Source organism: Copadichromis virginalis, linkage group LG15 (genome assembly GCF_057382275.1).
Source record: "Copadichromis virginalis isolate Kocher_CV1m ecotype Utaka linkage group LG15, C_Virginalis_male_GT1.1, whole genome shotgun sequence".
NCBI classification, from domain to species: domain Eukaryota; kingdom Metazoa; phylum Chordata; class Actinopteri; order Cichliformes; family Cichlidae; genus Copadichromis; species Copadichromis virginalis.
Genome location: NC_140632.1, coordinates 11,819,516 through 11,837,187, shown reverse-complemented (window position 1 = coordinate 11,837,187; position 17,672 = coordinate 11,819,516). Strand labels below are relative to the sequence as shown.

General features: G+C 39.8%; 1 protein-coding gene across 3 annotated transcripts in view; it reads left to right on the top strand.

The window, feature by feature from the left end:
* Positions 1-17,672, top strand: part of utrn (utrophin) — a 201,381-nt gene that overhangs the window by 115,512 nt on the left and 68,197 nt on the right. For all 3 annotated transcript variants that reach the window (XM_085431917.1, XM_085431918.1, XM_085431915.1), the window contains exons 56-58: positions 2,885-3,057; positions 5,317-5,473; positions 15,366-15,495. In XM_085431917.1, the coding sequence (XP_085288043.1) occupies positions 2,885-3,057; positions 5,317-5,473; positions 15,366-15,495 (460 nt within the window). The remainder of the gene's footprint in view (positions 1-2,884; positions 3,058-5,316; positions 5,474-15,365; positions 15,496-17,672) is intronic.

Sequence of the window (17,672 nt, the reverse complement as noted above, 5' to 3'; positions counted from 1 at the left end):
AATGCACCCTAAAAGGGGTTTTTTGTAAATGAATATATGTGCCGTTGTATGTCCGTTCAATGTATGCTTTCTGTGTTATATGTGAATGTGCTAGTGTGTGCAAACTATTTCCACTGGAAGTAGAAGCGCTAAAGGAAAATATAAGGGAAGCACTTGGGTAATGACTTGAAACACAGCCAGCTGGCTCAGAAGCCAAATGTGTCTCTGTCTTTTATTCTTGGTGTTACTCTTTCTTTCTGTCTTTATCTCCATATCCTCTCCCTCTGCCCGTCTCTCCCTGGCTTTCCTTCTTTCTTCTGTAACCTTTAAGAAGGATTTTATTTGTGCCTTAAAAAAAATGCAGTGGATCATTATCCTTGCAGATCACAGCAGAGGCATTTGCTTCGGCCTTCAGTGAAATGCCCATTGGCATTAACTAACTGCGGCATATTGCCACAGGTGTAGCCGTTTCATGTGCAGTCTGGTCGCACTGTGGCTGAAATTTACTTTTTGAAATGTATTTTTTGTTTTTCATCAGCGCACTTTGCAGAGTATTTAAACTCTACTATAAACTATTCAAAACATATACACAGGTCATGTCTTTTCATACTCGTCTAACATACATCCACTCTGAGTCTCCTGTATTGTTTATACCCATTCAGCGTCTTCCCTCTGTTTATATTGGAGTGTGTATTTGGAACCACGGCTGATTTTTGTCAGTGGATTTTTTCTGTGTACAAAAAATGCACACACTTGGCATCGCTACATGTAGGTCATGGTAGTTGGACAGTTGAAAACTCTTCATTTTTTTACCTTAGTGTGATGGACTTTCATTCAATGTTTTCACACGCTACTCATGTTTTGACCTGTTGCACTTGTGGCAATGAGTGTACTGTAAGTGTCGACTCTGGCCAAGTGAATCCATCACTTTGGAGAGTTTCATTTTCTCCTCAGTCCTCACTAAGACCAGAGTCTGTGGATGTGTGCATGATGTGTGCGCCTGAAGCCTTGTTTATACTCTGTTGCTGACACAGACACGGACAGCTGGAGACACAATGGCCGGATAGTTATTCCTGTTAAGCCTTGATTATACTTTCTGCAGCCGCTTGGGTTCAAGTGATGCAAATTTTGTTGGTAAATGGGGAGTACCTGTCTTTTTTTTTTTCTTTTCTTTTTTTTTTTTTTTTGTGAGCGCGGACTCATCCTGAGAATTTACATTACACCCACCCCAACTGGACTTGCATCCCAGATAGTGGACTTGAGGTGAGCTTCAAGGAAGTATGAAATGGGTTCTGAACCTGTGTTTCCAGCTGTCCGTGTCTACAACAGACTTCAGTCAAGTCGAGCGAGAGGAGTTATCTTCAGGATATTGAATAGCAAATTATTAAGGAAACTGGGCAGGAAAAATGAAACTAGAATATGACTGCATTCTTTTTTCTTAAGCAATCCAGTACCGAAACCAATTCCAATAATGTTGTAGGTTACTACTACTCTAATCTTTTAATAATTTCGCTCCGGAGCCTGTTTAATACCAGGTTTCTGTGCCCATTCCCTACTCACTGGGGAACGGCAGGATGATGGAACAATGGGGGACATCGCCAAATCCCTAATCATTTTTGACAAACCAGTGAGAAACTTAACACAAATACATTGCTTAACTGCTCAGTTATGATGTATAATTTACAAATATAATAGTGTAATATTAAAAAGTTTCATATCTAGAAACATTTTGAAGATATGTTCATTAATTCATCTGTAATAGGCCAAAATTAGCACGGGGTGATCCGTGTATCAGTTAGGCTCTAGTTAGTGTAGTAGCACATTAATGGCAGTACAGACCATTTCCATTACTGCACACAGTTATTATAGTGATGCAGAGGATAGGAAAGCAATTCCGCAACAATGGCCTTTTCCAAGATTTTCCTGTGTTTTTATAATTAGAATAAATGTAAAATATTACATTTCCAGTGCAAATGATACACAATTAACTACTTAAGCTGCTGAAGATGTGTAATTTTATACACCATGTCTTGTATTATTTTACGTTCCTGCACTGTTGTAGGCTATATGTCTTATTACACTTTTATTAGCTACAGCAATTTTGCCCCATTTGCACACCTCTGTGCTCCAAGCAGTGTTACACTTACACACATGGTATTCTTTGGAGTCTTTTCTTTATGTGCAGTTGAAAAAGGTTGAACTGAGGGGAGTCCCAGTAGAGAGAGTGCGCGAGAGAAGAACACGGAACAGTTTTATACATCTAAAAATAAAACATTTGACAGGATCCTCTGCTTGCGTCAGCGCCCCTTGTGGTTTAACCCTCACACACAGACGTTCACACATGCCCTTTGAGATGGGGTTCTGTAATAGAGCCACTGAGTTAAGAACACAGACGCACAAAATCTTGCTTCATCATAATATTGAATTTGGTCCTGTAAACATACACACATCCATACACAGAGCATTTTTGAGTCACACTGCAGTGCATTAGAACTTTATACCAGCATAAAATGAGAAATTCTTGCTGTCATTCAGACCTGGTGTAATGTAATGGTGGTCCAGCATTAATATGAAGGCTGATATTGCTCGGGGACTTGCTTCTGGATGGCGTGGGCCTTCCAAGTCGGCAAAAGGATAGAAGTTCAAATCTTTTTAGTCAAAGTACCTTGAGGATATTCCAGAAAATATAAACTTTTCTGCCCTCTGGTAAATTTGTTTGCAGTACGCTGTGATGTCCCTCAAGAAAAGTCTTTGTGACACAATCCGAAGAAATTTTAGGTTCACTTGTAGTCAGCTGTCTCATCCATTTTTTGTGATAAGAATGATGTGAAACTACTATATTGCTGCCCTTGACTGTACTTAAATTTTCCGCTGATGAAACCATGTTCTCTGTTCGTATTTTTAGGACATCCAGGCTGAGATCGATGCCCACAATGACATCTACAAGAGCGTCGACGGGAACAAGTCGAAGATGGTTAAAGCGCTGGGCAGCTCAGAGGAGGCCGTGTTCCTCCAGCACAGGCTGGATGACATGAATCAACGATGGAGCGACCTGAAGACCAAATCTGCCAACATCAGGTCAGTAAAAGCTCTCAACTTAACTTGTTAACTTTTGCTTTCTCGAGTCTTTTGGGTCATGGATGTCAGATTGCAGTTTTTTGCCTTTTTGCTGCTCTCAAACTTGGAAGAAAAAAGATATCTTGGCATAAGGTCTCAAGGCAATGGTTCAAGTAGGTCTCAGCTTGAGTGTACTCCTTTTTTTAATCAGCTAGTGTGTCATAACATTGCAGAAGTTTTGATTAACTATTAAATGTAGTGCATTGGGAGATGTGCTATTTCCTGATCAGAAAATTTCCTTTTCCCCAACATGTGGAATTCTGGAGCCCAGGAAGTTGATAAATGAAAACAATCCAATCAGAAAATGCTTTCATTTAAAAATGAAATAACAATGTCAGTAAAATGGTCTGCATTTGGACCTGCTTTGTACTCAGTGAAAATCCTAAACACTGCGCCTTTAAACACAGTGTCCATAGTGTCTACTTTGATTATTTTACACAAATTACACCAGGCTTCTACACAGTAACTACATCAGTCATTACTCTTATGCATCACAGCCTCCATCCCAGGCTGCTGCCAATGTTGTTTTCTTAAAATGCTTTAGAAATTTTGGAGGAGGAAGAACAATAGCTACTGCGTGATATTTTTATATGTGATGTGACCGTTTACAGCATCAAATACTGCAGAATAAAATGTCAGGTTGATGCAGGATAGCCACAAAACAGTGGTGCTGTCTGTTTGCATCGTGCCTCTCTCTGCGCTATTGACACTACGACAGAACATCCTGCAGCAACCAATTCATAGCTCGTTGAGCTTTTGTCATCCTATTTCTTTGTGATTGGTACTGCAGTTTCAGCGAAGTGAAGGTAGTTCTTTGACTGACTTGCAGCAGTCAGCCCAACTTTGGGCTGCTACACATGCAATCCCGAAGGCAAGAAGTTGAAGCTGATGAATATTCAAGAAATTTGTGCATGTTTTAAATTTGAAGTGTCCCATTTTGGCGGGAATTCAGGTGGTACTTTAATTTAAAAACAAAAAAGAGAGAGATGGATTGATTTTTCTGATTGCATGATTGAAATTGGTCTCAAGGTTGCTCCTATTGTAGTCATGATTTAAAAACATTCTTCGTATATGAAAATATTCATTTGCATACAGTATTTTAGGAAATATTCATTTGAGTTGTTTATAACAGCCTTACACTGCCTCCTGTTTTCTGCATGTCCATCGTGAAGCAGAGGGATGACGTATAGCACAAAAAATACCCGAGAGCAACCACGGTAGGACATAAACTTCACACACGTAGTGCCTCGTCAGCCACAACCTTGGCATAAATAAAAAAGATTGGTGATGAGTAGGGACGCGGACGGTGAAGAAAGTGAAGGCAGAAGTGAAGGTGACAGGGCCAGATGGAGATGTTCAAAGAGGAAGAGGGGAGGGTGAATAAAGCCATGCCAGGAGAACAAAGTGAGGTTGGGATATCAATACAAATTCATTTCATTCATTCATTTCATTTATTTATTCATTTTCAGGCACAACAAATACCTATATTGAACATAAAATACACAAAACAAAAAACAAAACTGATGAAATGATTCTGAATTTATAATGGTTTATTTTAGTGGGAGAAATGGGACTTAGTCAAGCTGAAGCATTGCACAGAAAGGATAGAACGGGGGAAATAGACAGCAAGAAAAGTGTGTGTGTGTGTGTGTGTGTGTGTGCGTGTGTGTGTGCGTGCGGGAGATGGGATACGGTATGATGATTGCATGCAGGCCATTATGCCTTAATTGCAGTACATGTGTAATTAAGGCTAACTCGGTAAGTGGCATTAGGAGGTCTCTGTACACCGTGTTCAGATACATTTTGCCCAGAGGAGAAGAGAAAAATAAGTGATTATCAACACACATTGCACTCAAGCTGCCACCCACACCGTTAGCAGCCAACTGCATCCACCTTCTTCAAATAACGTCCACTCCAGAAGGCCAGCGACCTCTTTTTGAGTGGTTAGCAATCTGGTTTTTACAGGGTTTTGTAAGGATATGTCTTTTTACGTGTTGAAATACAGTCATAGCTAGAATGTAGCAGGAAGAATTCAAAAGTTGTTGAACCTTACTATGTGATTTAAACGCTATAATTTAGAGAATAACAAATTTGAGACCGTAATATGTGCGCATGTATAGAATAAAGTGTAAAGTAAGGAGTACAGTTTGAAAGGATTTACTGCGATACTGTCACAGGGATCTGGTGGTACTAGTTTAAGTGGATGCTTCATCTTGGCAGAGCACATCTGGAGGTGAGTGCTGAGCGCTGGTCTCGACTGCTGGGCCTTTTGGAGGAGCTGTGGAGGTGGATCTGCATGAAGGATGAGGAGCTGGCGAAGCAGATGCCCATCGGAGGAGATGTGCCCACTCTGCTGCAGCAGCAGAATCACTGCACGGTATGAATTGTTGCCACAGGCGATGTTCCTGCCACACTCTGAAAGATTTATCCATACCTTGTCCTTTCCTTATTGATTTTTCTTTAAGTTTTCAGAGAGAAGCTTCAAGAAAGTAACTTTTTTTTCCTAAAATAAACGTTCCTTCTGAACATTTTAAGCATTTGTAACCATACTCTCAGCTTGATATAGCCAGCCCCATGTTATCAAGCTTTTTTCCCCTTCTTAAAGCAAATGCCTCATTAGTTGTCCTCTCTCTCTTTCTGTGTGCGCAGATGGTTTCCTTGCGTTTGACTAACATCTCCCTCACTGTCCTAATCATTTTCTCCTGTTAGGGTACAGAGGGTTAAGATTTCTTTTATTTCGTGAAATTTGCTAATGTTATATCGTAGCAGCCTAACTCCTCCCTCCTTATCCTGAGCAGACGTCTAATTAACTAGAATAAAGATATTAAATTGCACAAGATGCGTTGTTGTTGTCATAAAGATAAACAAACGTGTTATTAAAAATATAACCGTGCTAACGATGATTGTTTTTCAAGCGTTAAGCCCAGCAGCCGTGTGGCTATGGTACATTTATTCGTTTCCAAATCCTGCATTGGTAGAGTTTTAAAGGCCAGGTTCGACATCATTGCCGTACAGTGAGTAGTGTCCTTTCTCGTGTTTTATCATTGCACTTATTGATGTTTTTACACTACACAGAATCAGTTTTTCTAACAAGCAGTCAATACCTTTATTGTGCTGACCCATTCGTACCTTTGCCATCAGTGCCGTTTGTCAGCAGTGTTCCCCACTGTATTATTTATTGTAACCACTGGTTATTGTGATAGTGCACCGGAGTGTAATTGCTTTCAGATAAATGACTCAGCCCGTGGCTACTGTTTACTCCGAGCCTGCCGGCCGCTCTTGACATCATAATGCGTTTCTCGGCATCCCGTTCGCCACACTATTAGTTTGTTCCCCAAAACGCCTTGAGAGTAAACACGTGTGCAGTCATGTGTCACAGACGCAAGGATCACAGACACGCTGACAGATCAGCTGGCACACGCGCACACGGAGCTCAGTACTCCTGCGTTGCGACACCTTAGCATACGCGAAGCGCATTTGTATCTGAATGCCTTCTCTGATCTGCTACATCTTTGTGTAACTTTTCAATGAAGTTTGACAAACTATATTTTGAAATGTCATTTTGTAATTTTAGATGGCAATTTGTTAGATACAATACTGTTTGAGGCTAATGAAGCAATCATGCACATAGAAAAGAAAGGAGTTTCAATTTTGTGAAGCATTTCTGTAATAATTTGTAGAAAGAAATATGAAAGAGAGGGAAAAAATAAGACAAATTACACACGCACACATAATAAAGTGTGTAATACTTAAAGCACTAATTCCAAACTTCAAAAGAAAAAAATCATTAGAGCAATGTGCTCAGTGCTTTCCCTTTTTTGAAAGAAAATGGAGAAGGAAAAAAAAGACATAACTGATCGACCACAGAGACTAAGAGTGGGCTCTTCCAGTGGCACACAATCAATTTCTTGGCTGCTGTAATGTCTGCTAAATATAGTCTTTTAATGGCTGAATGAAGAGTCGTTACTCAGAAAGCAGAGCAGATTATGTAAAAACTATATATTATGGGAAAAGAGAGACACTCTTCCACACTTTGCCTGGTTGACAGTCCAAACTTGGAGCCTTTATGGGAATCTTGTTTATGATTTTAATTGAGATGGGTTCATCAGAGTATGCTCTCAGTGATCTGAGATGAGGCTTGCTCCACGTGTCTGCTGAACACCTTACAGAGAGAAGAGAAAGGCATTACCCCAGCTGATCAGATGAGCTCCATTATATAAGCAATGAGTCTGAGAGCACACGCAGTAACCACAGAGTTTAATCTACCTTCATGTCCACTTCTACTTTCCTTTTCTCATTACCCTCTCTCAGCCCTTTTATCTCATTTTCTGTCATCCTTTGCTGTGGTTCCTGTCTCTAGCCTTTTTGTCTCTTTTCTTTACACTCCTCCTCTCTATTTCTTTCACATTTTCTCCTCTCTGCTTTCTCTTGTTCATCTCCAGGTATTCAGCTTTGAGAATACTCAAAAAAGGAAATAATGAAACTGGTGTGTTGAAAGTGCGGGAGTCTCACTTACCATTTTTTCCCTGTGTTATGTTTTTCCCTCACTTCCTCTGTGTTCTTAGTAGATTGGCCTGGAGGTCTTGGTGACCCTAAAAAGGATGAGGGGAGGTGGCTGAGCAGAACAAAAAGCTGGGGCTTTGAACATGTCATGCTCTATTACTTGCTTACACTGACAGACACACACTTGCAAGTCCCCTGTGCTCACACATACATACGCAGACACAGTTGGTGAGCAGTGCATGTACCAGCTGCTCTGCCGGAGAGATTGGGGGAATGTGCATGGATATAAATATATGGAAATTGGTGTCTCTGAGGTAGGGAAGGCTTAGAGTGAGGGTTTTTTTTCCATTCTCTGTTTGTTTTGGGAGACTTTGCGAGATAAAAGATGAAGGCTAAGCCACTTAGCCCAGCAGAGAGCAACGGATATTGCCGTTATTAAAGAATCGGAAGGAAGAAAAATATGAAAGAGCAGTGGTCCAAGCAGAAAGTGATAGACAGGAAGTGGCAAACAGAAGCAAAATTAAATGAGGAGAAAAGAGAAAGATGTTATGTACAGTAGATGAGAACCCAGGTTAGTGGAAGTAGGAAAAGTATACATAGTACATCTTTTTATATTCATAATATTTAGGTTTCCAACACATCAGCTGCATTCAGATCTAGCTCAACAAGCTGATTGTTGAAGTGCTGAAAGTGTGAGGCGACTGAGTGGGTATTGTCTGTGCTAACTTGAGTTACTTCTCCCGCCCTCCTCTGTGTATTGATCCGTGTCTGTGTTTTTCTCTTCTAAAATGGCCATAATAGCGTTTATTAATTGCACATTCAATTACCCAGTAAAAATGCCTTTGTTAGCATCAAGCCGATTAAACTCATCAGTCTCTTCTATTAAATTAGCAGCTTTTAGATCAAGGAGTGGGAACGAGGGACCAGAGGCTTGTGGGCATCTTTAACGACTCTTATCTTTCAGCAACAGTTGGTTTCTTGTCTGCATTGTTACGCAAGTTCAATCTGGTTCTTTCAAAAGCTCATTCGACTCATTCAGAATGAATACAGGCAACAGGCAATATACTTTAAATTTAGTTAAACCCCCCTTCCCCATATCTTCTAAATATGCTTAAGTAGCATACTATTACTCAAACTAAAGTGGGGAGAGTCTAATAATTTGCCACAGGACTCATCTTAATCATTGTGCCTGAATGATTGATTAGCACCATTTACTCTTGAATGGACAGGTAGTAAAGGAGAATGAAATGGATTTAAGTGCTGTGCTGGACTTTACCTCAGGGTGTCTTTGGAGACACAGGGCTTTTGTTAGAACTAACCACTGGGTTTTTTTCTGAGGAACTTTAAATTGTTTTTGTCTGCTTCATTTACACTTGCAGTTTAATGAAATTGCTAGACGTGTGTGTTGATGGTCTAAAGCACTGCTGGCAAAAACCAGCCCTTATCTGCTGGGGGTCCTATGGGTTTGTCCTGCAGTATTGAAACATTGGCCTCAAATCCTTTGGGTCCTGTCAGCTCCGGGGTGGGGCATCCTTAGATCCGGTATGTTTCAGCACATTCCATGGATGCAGATTTAGCTAGAATCAAAGGAATTTGCAATTGCAAACCAGGTCAACGCCATGGGTCCTTTATTGTCTCTTTTGTGCCAAAGGGCAGTGCCATGTGTATGCATGGTCTGCAGCAGTGATTAGGTGGATCAAGATGCTAGGATCCAGCAGAACATTGATCATCTAGGTACAATTTAAAGTTTTTCACTTCGCCTGTCATTTGGTTTTTAATGTGAAGTTGTTGTTTTTTTAACCATGGAAATAATTCTGTGATCATCCACCTCAGTTTTATTATGTGGTGTTTCAGACCTTTTGGGGTTGCTGAGCAGGTCAGTGTGTTCATTCTTTTTAAAAATGTACCAAATTTTTGGCCACTCTCATAGTGTTTGTGATCACTCTATGGGTTTACTTTGGTTTATTGGTCTAATGGCCGCTTCCCTCACTCACGTCAGAATCTCTGCCGACATCATATTGAGAGATCAAATACAGATGTTTTTATTGGTTTAATTTGTCATGGAACATCAAGGGAACAGACTGCATCTGGCCACAAAGCTGCTTGTCAATTAATTACTTTTGAGCCTTTGAATATGATGCACTGTTAACCGTTAATGCAATACTTTATTGAACCGCAATACTTTTACTATTACTATTTAATATTTACTATTAAACCCCTTGAATTAAAGCTGAAAGTCTGCATTTTAATCTCGTCTTAATTGTGTAATTTAAAATCCACTGTTGGTTATGTCTAAAAACACAAGTTAATGTGTTTAAGTGCATATTTAAGCAATTATTATCACTACTATTAATGCACCAAACAGCGGACAGATTGCTACATAGATGGTTAGTATAGTCGAGCATTTATGAGCTGAAGAGAGAGGTTTGGGAGTTAATCAAAACCAAAACAGATTACTAAAAAGAGACTGCATATTTGGACTGTGTTAGGAGATGAATCCTCTAAATTAATGCTAATATTATTCTGGTAAGTGTGCAATAAACCTTTTAAAGGCTATGATAGCTTAAAGAAGCAAAGAAGTATATGAACAATGCTGCTGTTAGCAGTTATAATTATCGGTGACAGCAAACCTCATTAAGTACTGCAAAACTATGCTAAAGAGTGATGCAGTGACGATTCAAAAAACATAAAGGTTCTAAATTGACCTCAAACTTGTAAATTATTGCAGTTGCACTAACACAACAATGTAAAATATACATATGTTTTACATGGAAAAAAATTATATTTTTATTTCGGCAACTGCGAATTTGTCACATATAGGTTTCTTGTACATCCACAGGCATTTCACAGCCTGTGGGTATTGGTACTAAATTAACAATGGCCAAGGTTGGATGCATTAGTTAAGTGGAGCATTTGTTTTCAAACTACTAGCAGCTATCACTAGCTTTCAGCTATTCTGAGATAACAGCAAATGTTGGGAGGGCAAAGGAGCAATTAATTTTTTTTCCCAGTTGAATCACTCTGTGGCTCCTTTATGAACTGTGCAACTGTATGCAACTGTAAAATCTAATTTGGCCCAGACGACACAAGTTCAAATTCTGGCCTCAACTAAAAATAGTTTTTGCTAGAGAAAAATAAGAAGTCATCAGTATTGTGACTTTCTCCCCCTTCTCCCGCAGTGTGATTGAACCCTTATTGCAAAGGCGCCTGAAAATTCCTGCCTTGTGCCTCTCTTATGTTGAGAGATGGTATATTGTATAGTTTGTATATTGTATTGTTTGTATAGTCTGTATAGTTTTTCATATTTATATCCTGTTCATATCCTGTACATAGCTTGTACTCACTACAGCCTGTACATACTTATAGTTATAGAATATTCACAACATACTTCATACCGTGTACATTATAACATACCATAATAGACCCATTTCTGTAATATACTCACATATCTATATTATTGCTAATATATATTGTAATATATCTATATCACTAAAGCACTTCTGGATGGATGCAAACTGCATTTCGTTGCCCTGTACCTGTGCATGTGCAATGACAATAAAGTTGAATTCTATTCTATTCTATTCTATTCTATTCTATTCTATATTGTATCAGTCCTTTTTGGGAGGCTTATTTCTTCTAGAAGATGAGGGCTACGGTAATATTGTGGACGAGATAGCAGGGTTTTGAGAGCAGGGAGAGGGATGTTTGGCAGAGCTCTGAAAGAAGCTGTGTTGTGATGTTATCTCATTGGCGCCACAGCACAGGGCACTTGGTGATAAGAGTCTGCTGTGCTGCTACAGCCACAAACTACACTCTTACACAGACCTGGGCACAAGCACTTGCCCACAGACATAATCACACACTCACAGCCAAGGTCACGGTCACTCGTAGCTTCAAGGTAGATGCCAGAAGCATTGTGAAAGTGACAAGAGTCCCCTCTTGCTCTAGTCTCCATAAATCACAGCTCATATTCTGATGTGCCAGAGCCTGGAAATTGTTGAAAAAGAGCAAAGAGAAGACCTGTCCTGTTTTATCTTTGACTTGGATGTCTATGTCTCATCACTCAAAGGCTGTCTGGGATTTGCTTGGGGAAAAAGAGCTTTTTTTGTTAACTTAAAAGCGGCGTATGTGTTTGATATCCGCCTTTCAAAAAAGCGTGAAAAGTGTGTCCCTGTGTGAAACTCTGATAATGTGCACGTGCTGAGGTTTCACTAAAAAGATTTGGTTGAGTGTTGGGTGAAAGTGTTTTGTGCTGTCACCTGCCTGAACTGTAAGGATACCCAGTGGCTGGATAACAGACGGCGAGGCTGTATCTAACAAAGAGGATTACTTGGCGCTGCTCACGTTGCAGATATTAAAGCCTTCTGTGGCTCATTTCTTTGGAGCCAGTTTACATTAGAAGATAATATTACATTTATTGTATTACTCAAACTATGCCTGTGTGACATGATTATTAATATGGGTATTATTATAGTAAATACGTCTGAGACGCAGAGTTCACTTTTGACCACAGTGGCCTTACTGCAGGCTGTTCTTGAGCTTTTGAGCCACATGATCTTTATCAACAGTTTTTTGTTTTTTTTTCCCCAGCTTGTATTTGAATTTATTCTCACACACAGTGTAAGTAAACAGTGCAGCAACAACACAGCACTGCATTTCACTTCACAGAAGTGATATTACACAACAGACATGGCAAACAGAATACAGTATCTCAGAAATTATGAGTGTGTGAGAAATGAGATACATGTTCAAACAAGAGAAGGAGAAAAATCAAACGTTCAGTAAGAAATCGGTAGGCGTTATCTTAGAAGTGACTCGAAATTAATTCCTGACAATATAACCCCAATTCTTAAAAAGGTGAGACGCTGTGTGTTATGAAAGAAAACACCAGAAAAAATGATGTGCGCGTGTCATAAACACATTTTTAGCAGAATGTTTAAAGTGAAACATTAATACTTCGTTAAAAAAAGGGGGGGGGGGGGGTTCATTTTGAAATTGATGGCTTGCAACATGTCTCAAAAAAGTTGGGACTGGGAGTTACCGAAGGTTAGAAAAGTAAATGTTCTATAAAGAAATGGAGGCAGGGACATTTTGCAACTAATTGGGTTAATTGTCATCAAAATAAAATGATTGGGTATAAAAAGAGCATCTTAGAGAGGCAGAGCTCCTCAGAAGTAAAGATCGGCAGAGGCTCAGCAATCTGCAAAAAAACCCCTGCAAATTTCAGAGTAATGATGTTCAACCTAAAATAAAGAACACTTTGAATACCTCATCATCTATACGGCCTAATATTTAATGATTCAGAGAATTTAGAGAAATCTCTGTGCACAAGGGACAGTGCTTGCCTGCCTGTCCTGACCTTTCACCAACTGAAAACATTTGGCACATCATGAAATGCAAAAATAAGACAAAGAAGGCCCGGAACTGTAGAGCAGCTAGAATCCTGTATCGGCCAAGAATTGGACAACATTCATCTCACAGTATCGCCCCAGTAAAACGTTTTGCTCTCAGACTGTTGGCAGACCCTGTTGAAGCTTTCTTCATTTTCTCTGTCATTGTATGGTCTTTACTTTACAACATAAAGCGACTTGAGGCAACTGTTGAATTGAATAAACGTGTCACTGTTCCAACTTTTTTTTTTGATGTTGCTTCCATCACATTCAAAATGAGTGGATATTTCTTAATTTTCTGAGGTTAAGTATTTGTTTTCTGTCTTCTATTGTGAATAACATGGGTTTATCAGACTTGCAAATATTTGCTGACGGATCTTTGGAGATGTTAAAAGTGTAATACATGAAGTCAAACTTCACATATCTATAAACAAGCCATTTGCTGCTTTGATGCTGTATATATGTTGGTTCCTTCTACATCTGGCTGTAATCAGACTTCCCTGAATTATTCAACCAGGTGCAATTTGTTTCCACCAGGATGCTGTTCATCGACCTGAGCTGTTATCTGTGATTAACACATTACAAAACTGACATCGGAATATTTTACTGGCGTCACTCCGAGTAACATGCAGCAAACTTTGAAAATAAACAGCCTCTTTACCCTCATTTCATTTCCTAATTTAAACCACCACTCTACATCTGACAGCAAAAACAAAAGGAAATATATGGAAAACTAATGGTGCTGGTATCAACTGGGAGTTGTCCTCGCTGCTCAGCTCCTCATCCTCTTTTTCTTATCTCTGCTCACACCCCTTTCCCTCTTCCTCAAGCCCCTCTCATTTACGTTCTATCTCTCAAGGTCCCCTCTCTGCGCTACCTGCCTATTATGCTTCCTCTGTGTGAACGGGGAGGAAATCATTGGAACGAAGCAAACCATTTATTAGCAGGGATGATCTAATTTGTGTTCAGCAGGATGCTTCATTTCAGGGTGAGAGTACATTTGTCTGCAGGAGGCTGTGTGAAATTGTCATTGCATTGGTCTAAATCCAACTTTTACAAGAACTTACTTCCAGAATTTAAATTTTTTATTTTTAAATGCTTCCACAGCAGCCGTGTGTGAACTGTGAAATAGAATTGAAAGAAGTGGTGAGAGGGTTAAGGTCACTCAGGAAATTATAGGCTAATTATGGCAAATCTTCACACAAATGTCTAAAAGGATGAAATTAGATTGCGATGACATTGTATAATGAAGGTCACACAGAAGGTGCGAGTTCAGGTATGTGCGTATATGGATGTAAGCTGCTGGAGTGGTGGGGTGTTCTCATACATATGGATTGGATAGTTTCTCTTCTAGGTGATTCTTATTGTTCTTGTCTTACGTCTTCAAATGTTGCCGGTAATACGATTGCACCCAAGCCAGCATCTTGTCGTCAATCTTTTGCATCTCATTTTTGCTGCAGTCGACTGTTTGATCAGTCTGATAAGTGTGAGACTTTATCAGAGCGGGTCAACCAGCTTCACAGTGTCTTCAACTACATCGCCTCTTCACAAAGCAATCACACACTCCGATAGGCAATGAAGTCCTTCGGGGTGTCACATGTATATTCAGACAAGAACAATTATGCCGTTACATACCGATCTCACCCCCTTTATGTAGTTCCATCGCCTGCCGTGCACTCTGCTGAGGCAGAACTCTTGACATAAGGTTAAGAGCATTTGTCAGATTGCTTCATGAACTAGAGCCTGGAGTGTGTGGTGCACTATGCTCATTTCAATATGAGCGGCGCTGTGAGAGGATGTGCAGGATGTGTGGTGTTACTAGCAAGCTCTATAATGATTATTCCTGCAGGGTTACAGTGACTCGCTTTATTCTGTGCCTTGCTCAGCTAATTTCACACAGACCCAGAGGAGAAGCCCAGTTTGACCCAGTACTCGCACTTCAATCGCTGCTCTGTTCTCAGAGCTTTCAATACCACTGACACTCCTTACATAGCCTCTCTCTCACACTCTCTCTCTTACCTCTTGATTCCTTCTTAATAGGCAAAGACTGAGCAGGGAAACTGTTTTGTTGTGCTGCAATCACCTAATTAGCCATTGAATGTGTTGGTTATCTTGCCGATAGGCAGAACGTAAACATCTGCGTTTGTTCATTGGGCTGATGTGAGTGTTTTAATCACAAGAACTCTAAGAACTGGTTGATTAGTATGTATATTATTTCAAAAACTAGGACCTGCAATAACTGTTTGAAAATTAAACTCAAACACTTTTTTAATATATAGATCATAACAAAGTTACAAAAAATTTGTGGTTGATATTAGTAACATTTTTATATACATCAAGTCCCCTCTAAGCCATTGCTCTGTGCTTTTCCCGCAGGCGCTACGGTCAGAACTGAAGGAGCGTGAGCACTTGGTAATCAGCACTTTGGACCAGGCGAGGACGTTTCTTGCTGATCAGCCCATTGAGGGTCCTGGAGAGCCACGCAAGAACCTGCAGCCAAAGACTGGTTTGTTCCTTTTCATTAAAAAAAAATATATCTCTAACAGAATATATAAACTTTCAGTCCTGGAAACAGGTTTGAAAAGATAATTGCAGCTTAAAAATACTGCACACCACTACCGAGTCCATTAAAGCCATGCCATGCAGTTTTTTCCACCTCCTGAGTAAATTGTGGTAAAATCAGAGCTCATAATGAGGCTTAGGCAGTTTTATCTTTTAGGTATAGTAAGTATCTGGAGATAATGACATAATGAAAAACTATTAGAAACTCACAGTTCTCTGTGTCTCTAGTTAGTCTAGTCTGTTTTCAACAGATTTTAAATCACTAATCGCCTATTTTTGTAATTCACATATCATTTTTTTCCCTTGTGCGATATGACAAAAATCTCATCGTCCTGACAATGATATAAATCACAAAAATGTAATATTTTCTGTAAATTCTGTGAATCTCGGGCAACTCGACTTGCATTTAGTTTTTCCATCTCGGCGTCCTTTACCTGGATTCGAGTGTTTTAACCAATGCATGAAACTATACATTTTTAGACACAAGTTGTAACGGCAACCATTTTCTTTCAAAGTTTGAGTCTAAGGTTTATTTTTTTAGCACCTGACGGCTCTTTTTTTTGCTTCTCTGCATACTCTTTCACGTGATTCAGTTTATTTTGAAAAGTCTCAACAGGATCTTGAGCTTTATTGTGAAAGGTTTACGTGGAAAACAAACAAGCGGACAGCGGAGCCACGCGATGGTTTTACCGTCATTGTTGCTAACGACAACACATAAAAACAGGCGCTTGTCCGTCCATAGTGTGATTATATTAAATATGAGTGAAAGAGAGAACTTTAATACATTAATATAGCCACTACAGTGACCATTAAAACGATGAAAAAATATTGCCGTAAACAGTTAATTTTGACGTTTGACGATAGACGTTTTTATATCGTCATCCGATATATATCGTTATATCGAACAGCCCTACCCTTACATGGCCAGAATCTTGTAGAAACATAATTTCCCACTCTAAAATTGTACTGTATGACAATAGTAGATGGGTAACAACAATGCATTGATTTTGGACGCAGCCCGTGGTAATAAACTGCAGACTGTAAACACTTAAAAAGACAAAATTGCTTTGTAAAGCCCTGTTTTGAAGCCATCCACAATTAATACTGCCACACCACTAAATTTAATGCAATTTAGGCTGTTGAGTTATCAAAAAAGATCACCCATATATACATTAGCTACACAAAAATGTCTTTGTTGAAGCAGTTTCCATGTTTGCTTCTGTTGTAAAGTTGGACCTTTGGCCCCTGAAAGAACTCTAGTTTTTGGCACCTATACCTTGTCTTCATTTTTCAGGCATAGTGACAGAAGGATAGCAGCAGCACTGAAAAGGAAGGTTGTTAACACTGTTGTGAAACCCTCTATGATGTATGGTTTGGAGATGGTAGGTCTGACTCAAAGAGAGGAGGTGGATGAAGATGAAAATGTTTGGGAGTGACCTGGAGGGACAGATTTAGTGTCACAGTATGTCAGTGGGACAGTGCCAGCTAAGCATTTTGGAGACAGTGTAAGCAAAGCAAGAGGAGATGGTTTGGACATGTGTAACGGGGGGGATAGTGCATACACTGGACAAAGGATGTGAAATATGGAGCTGGCGGTAAGGATGAGAAAGACCTCAGAGAAAGTTCTAGAGAAGGTAGTGATGGAGGACATGCAGAGGGTTGATGTGATGCAAAAGAGAGGGTGAGGTGGTTGCAGATGACGTGCTGTGGTGCCCCCGAACGCGAGCCACAATATTAAAAAAAGGAGCTGGAAAAGGTTGCAGCTTGCATCCTACAAAGTCATTTGCTAAAGGTTTTTAGTTGGATTTAAGATACCTGGTGGTGCGGGTGTCTGGAAGGGCAGCATTCAAATCTGTGCAAAATCAAATATATGGATCCATCCGCTGTGATAACCTGATGTAAATGGGAGAACTGCCAGAAGAAACTTCTTCTTTTCTGCTCCACAAGGGTTTTGTTTTGGGTACCTTAACCTGTCATCAATCACAAGAATGTCTGCTTTTCAGCCAGTTTGAAGAACCAGAATCTAAGGTCTTATTTGCCTCACTTCTGAGGTTAAAATCATTCAAGCTGTTACCTCTGTTGAAGTTGGTATAAATAGACAAGGAGCTGGGCTTACAAATA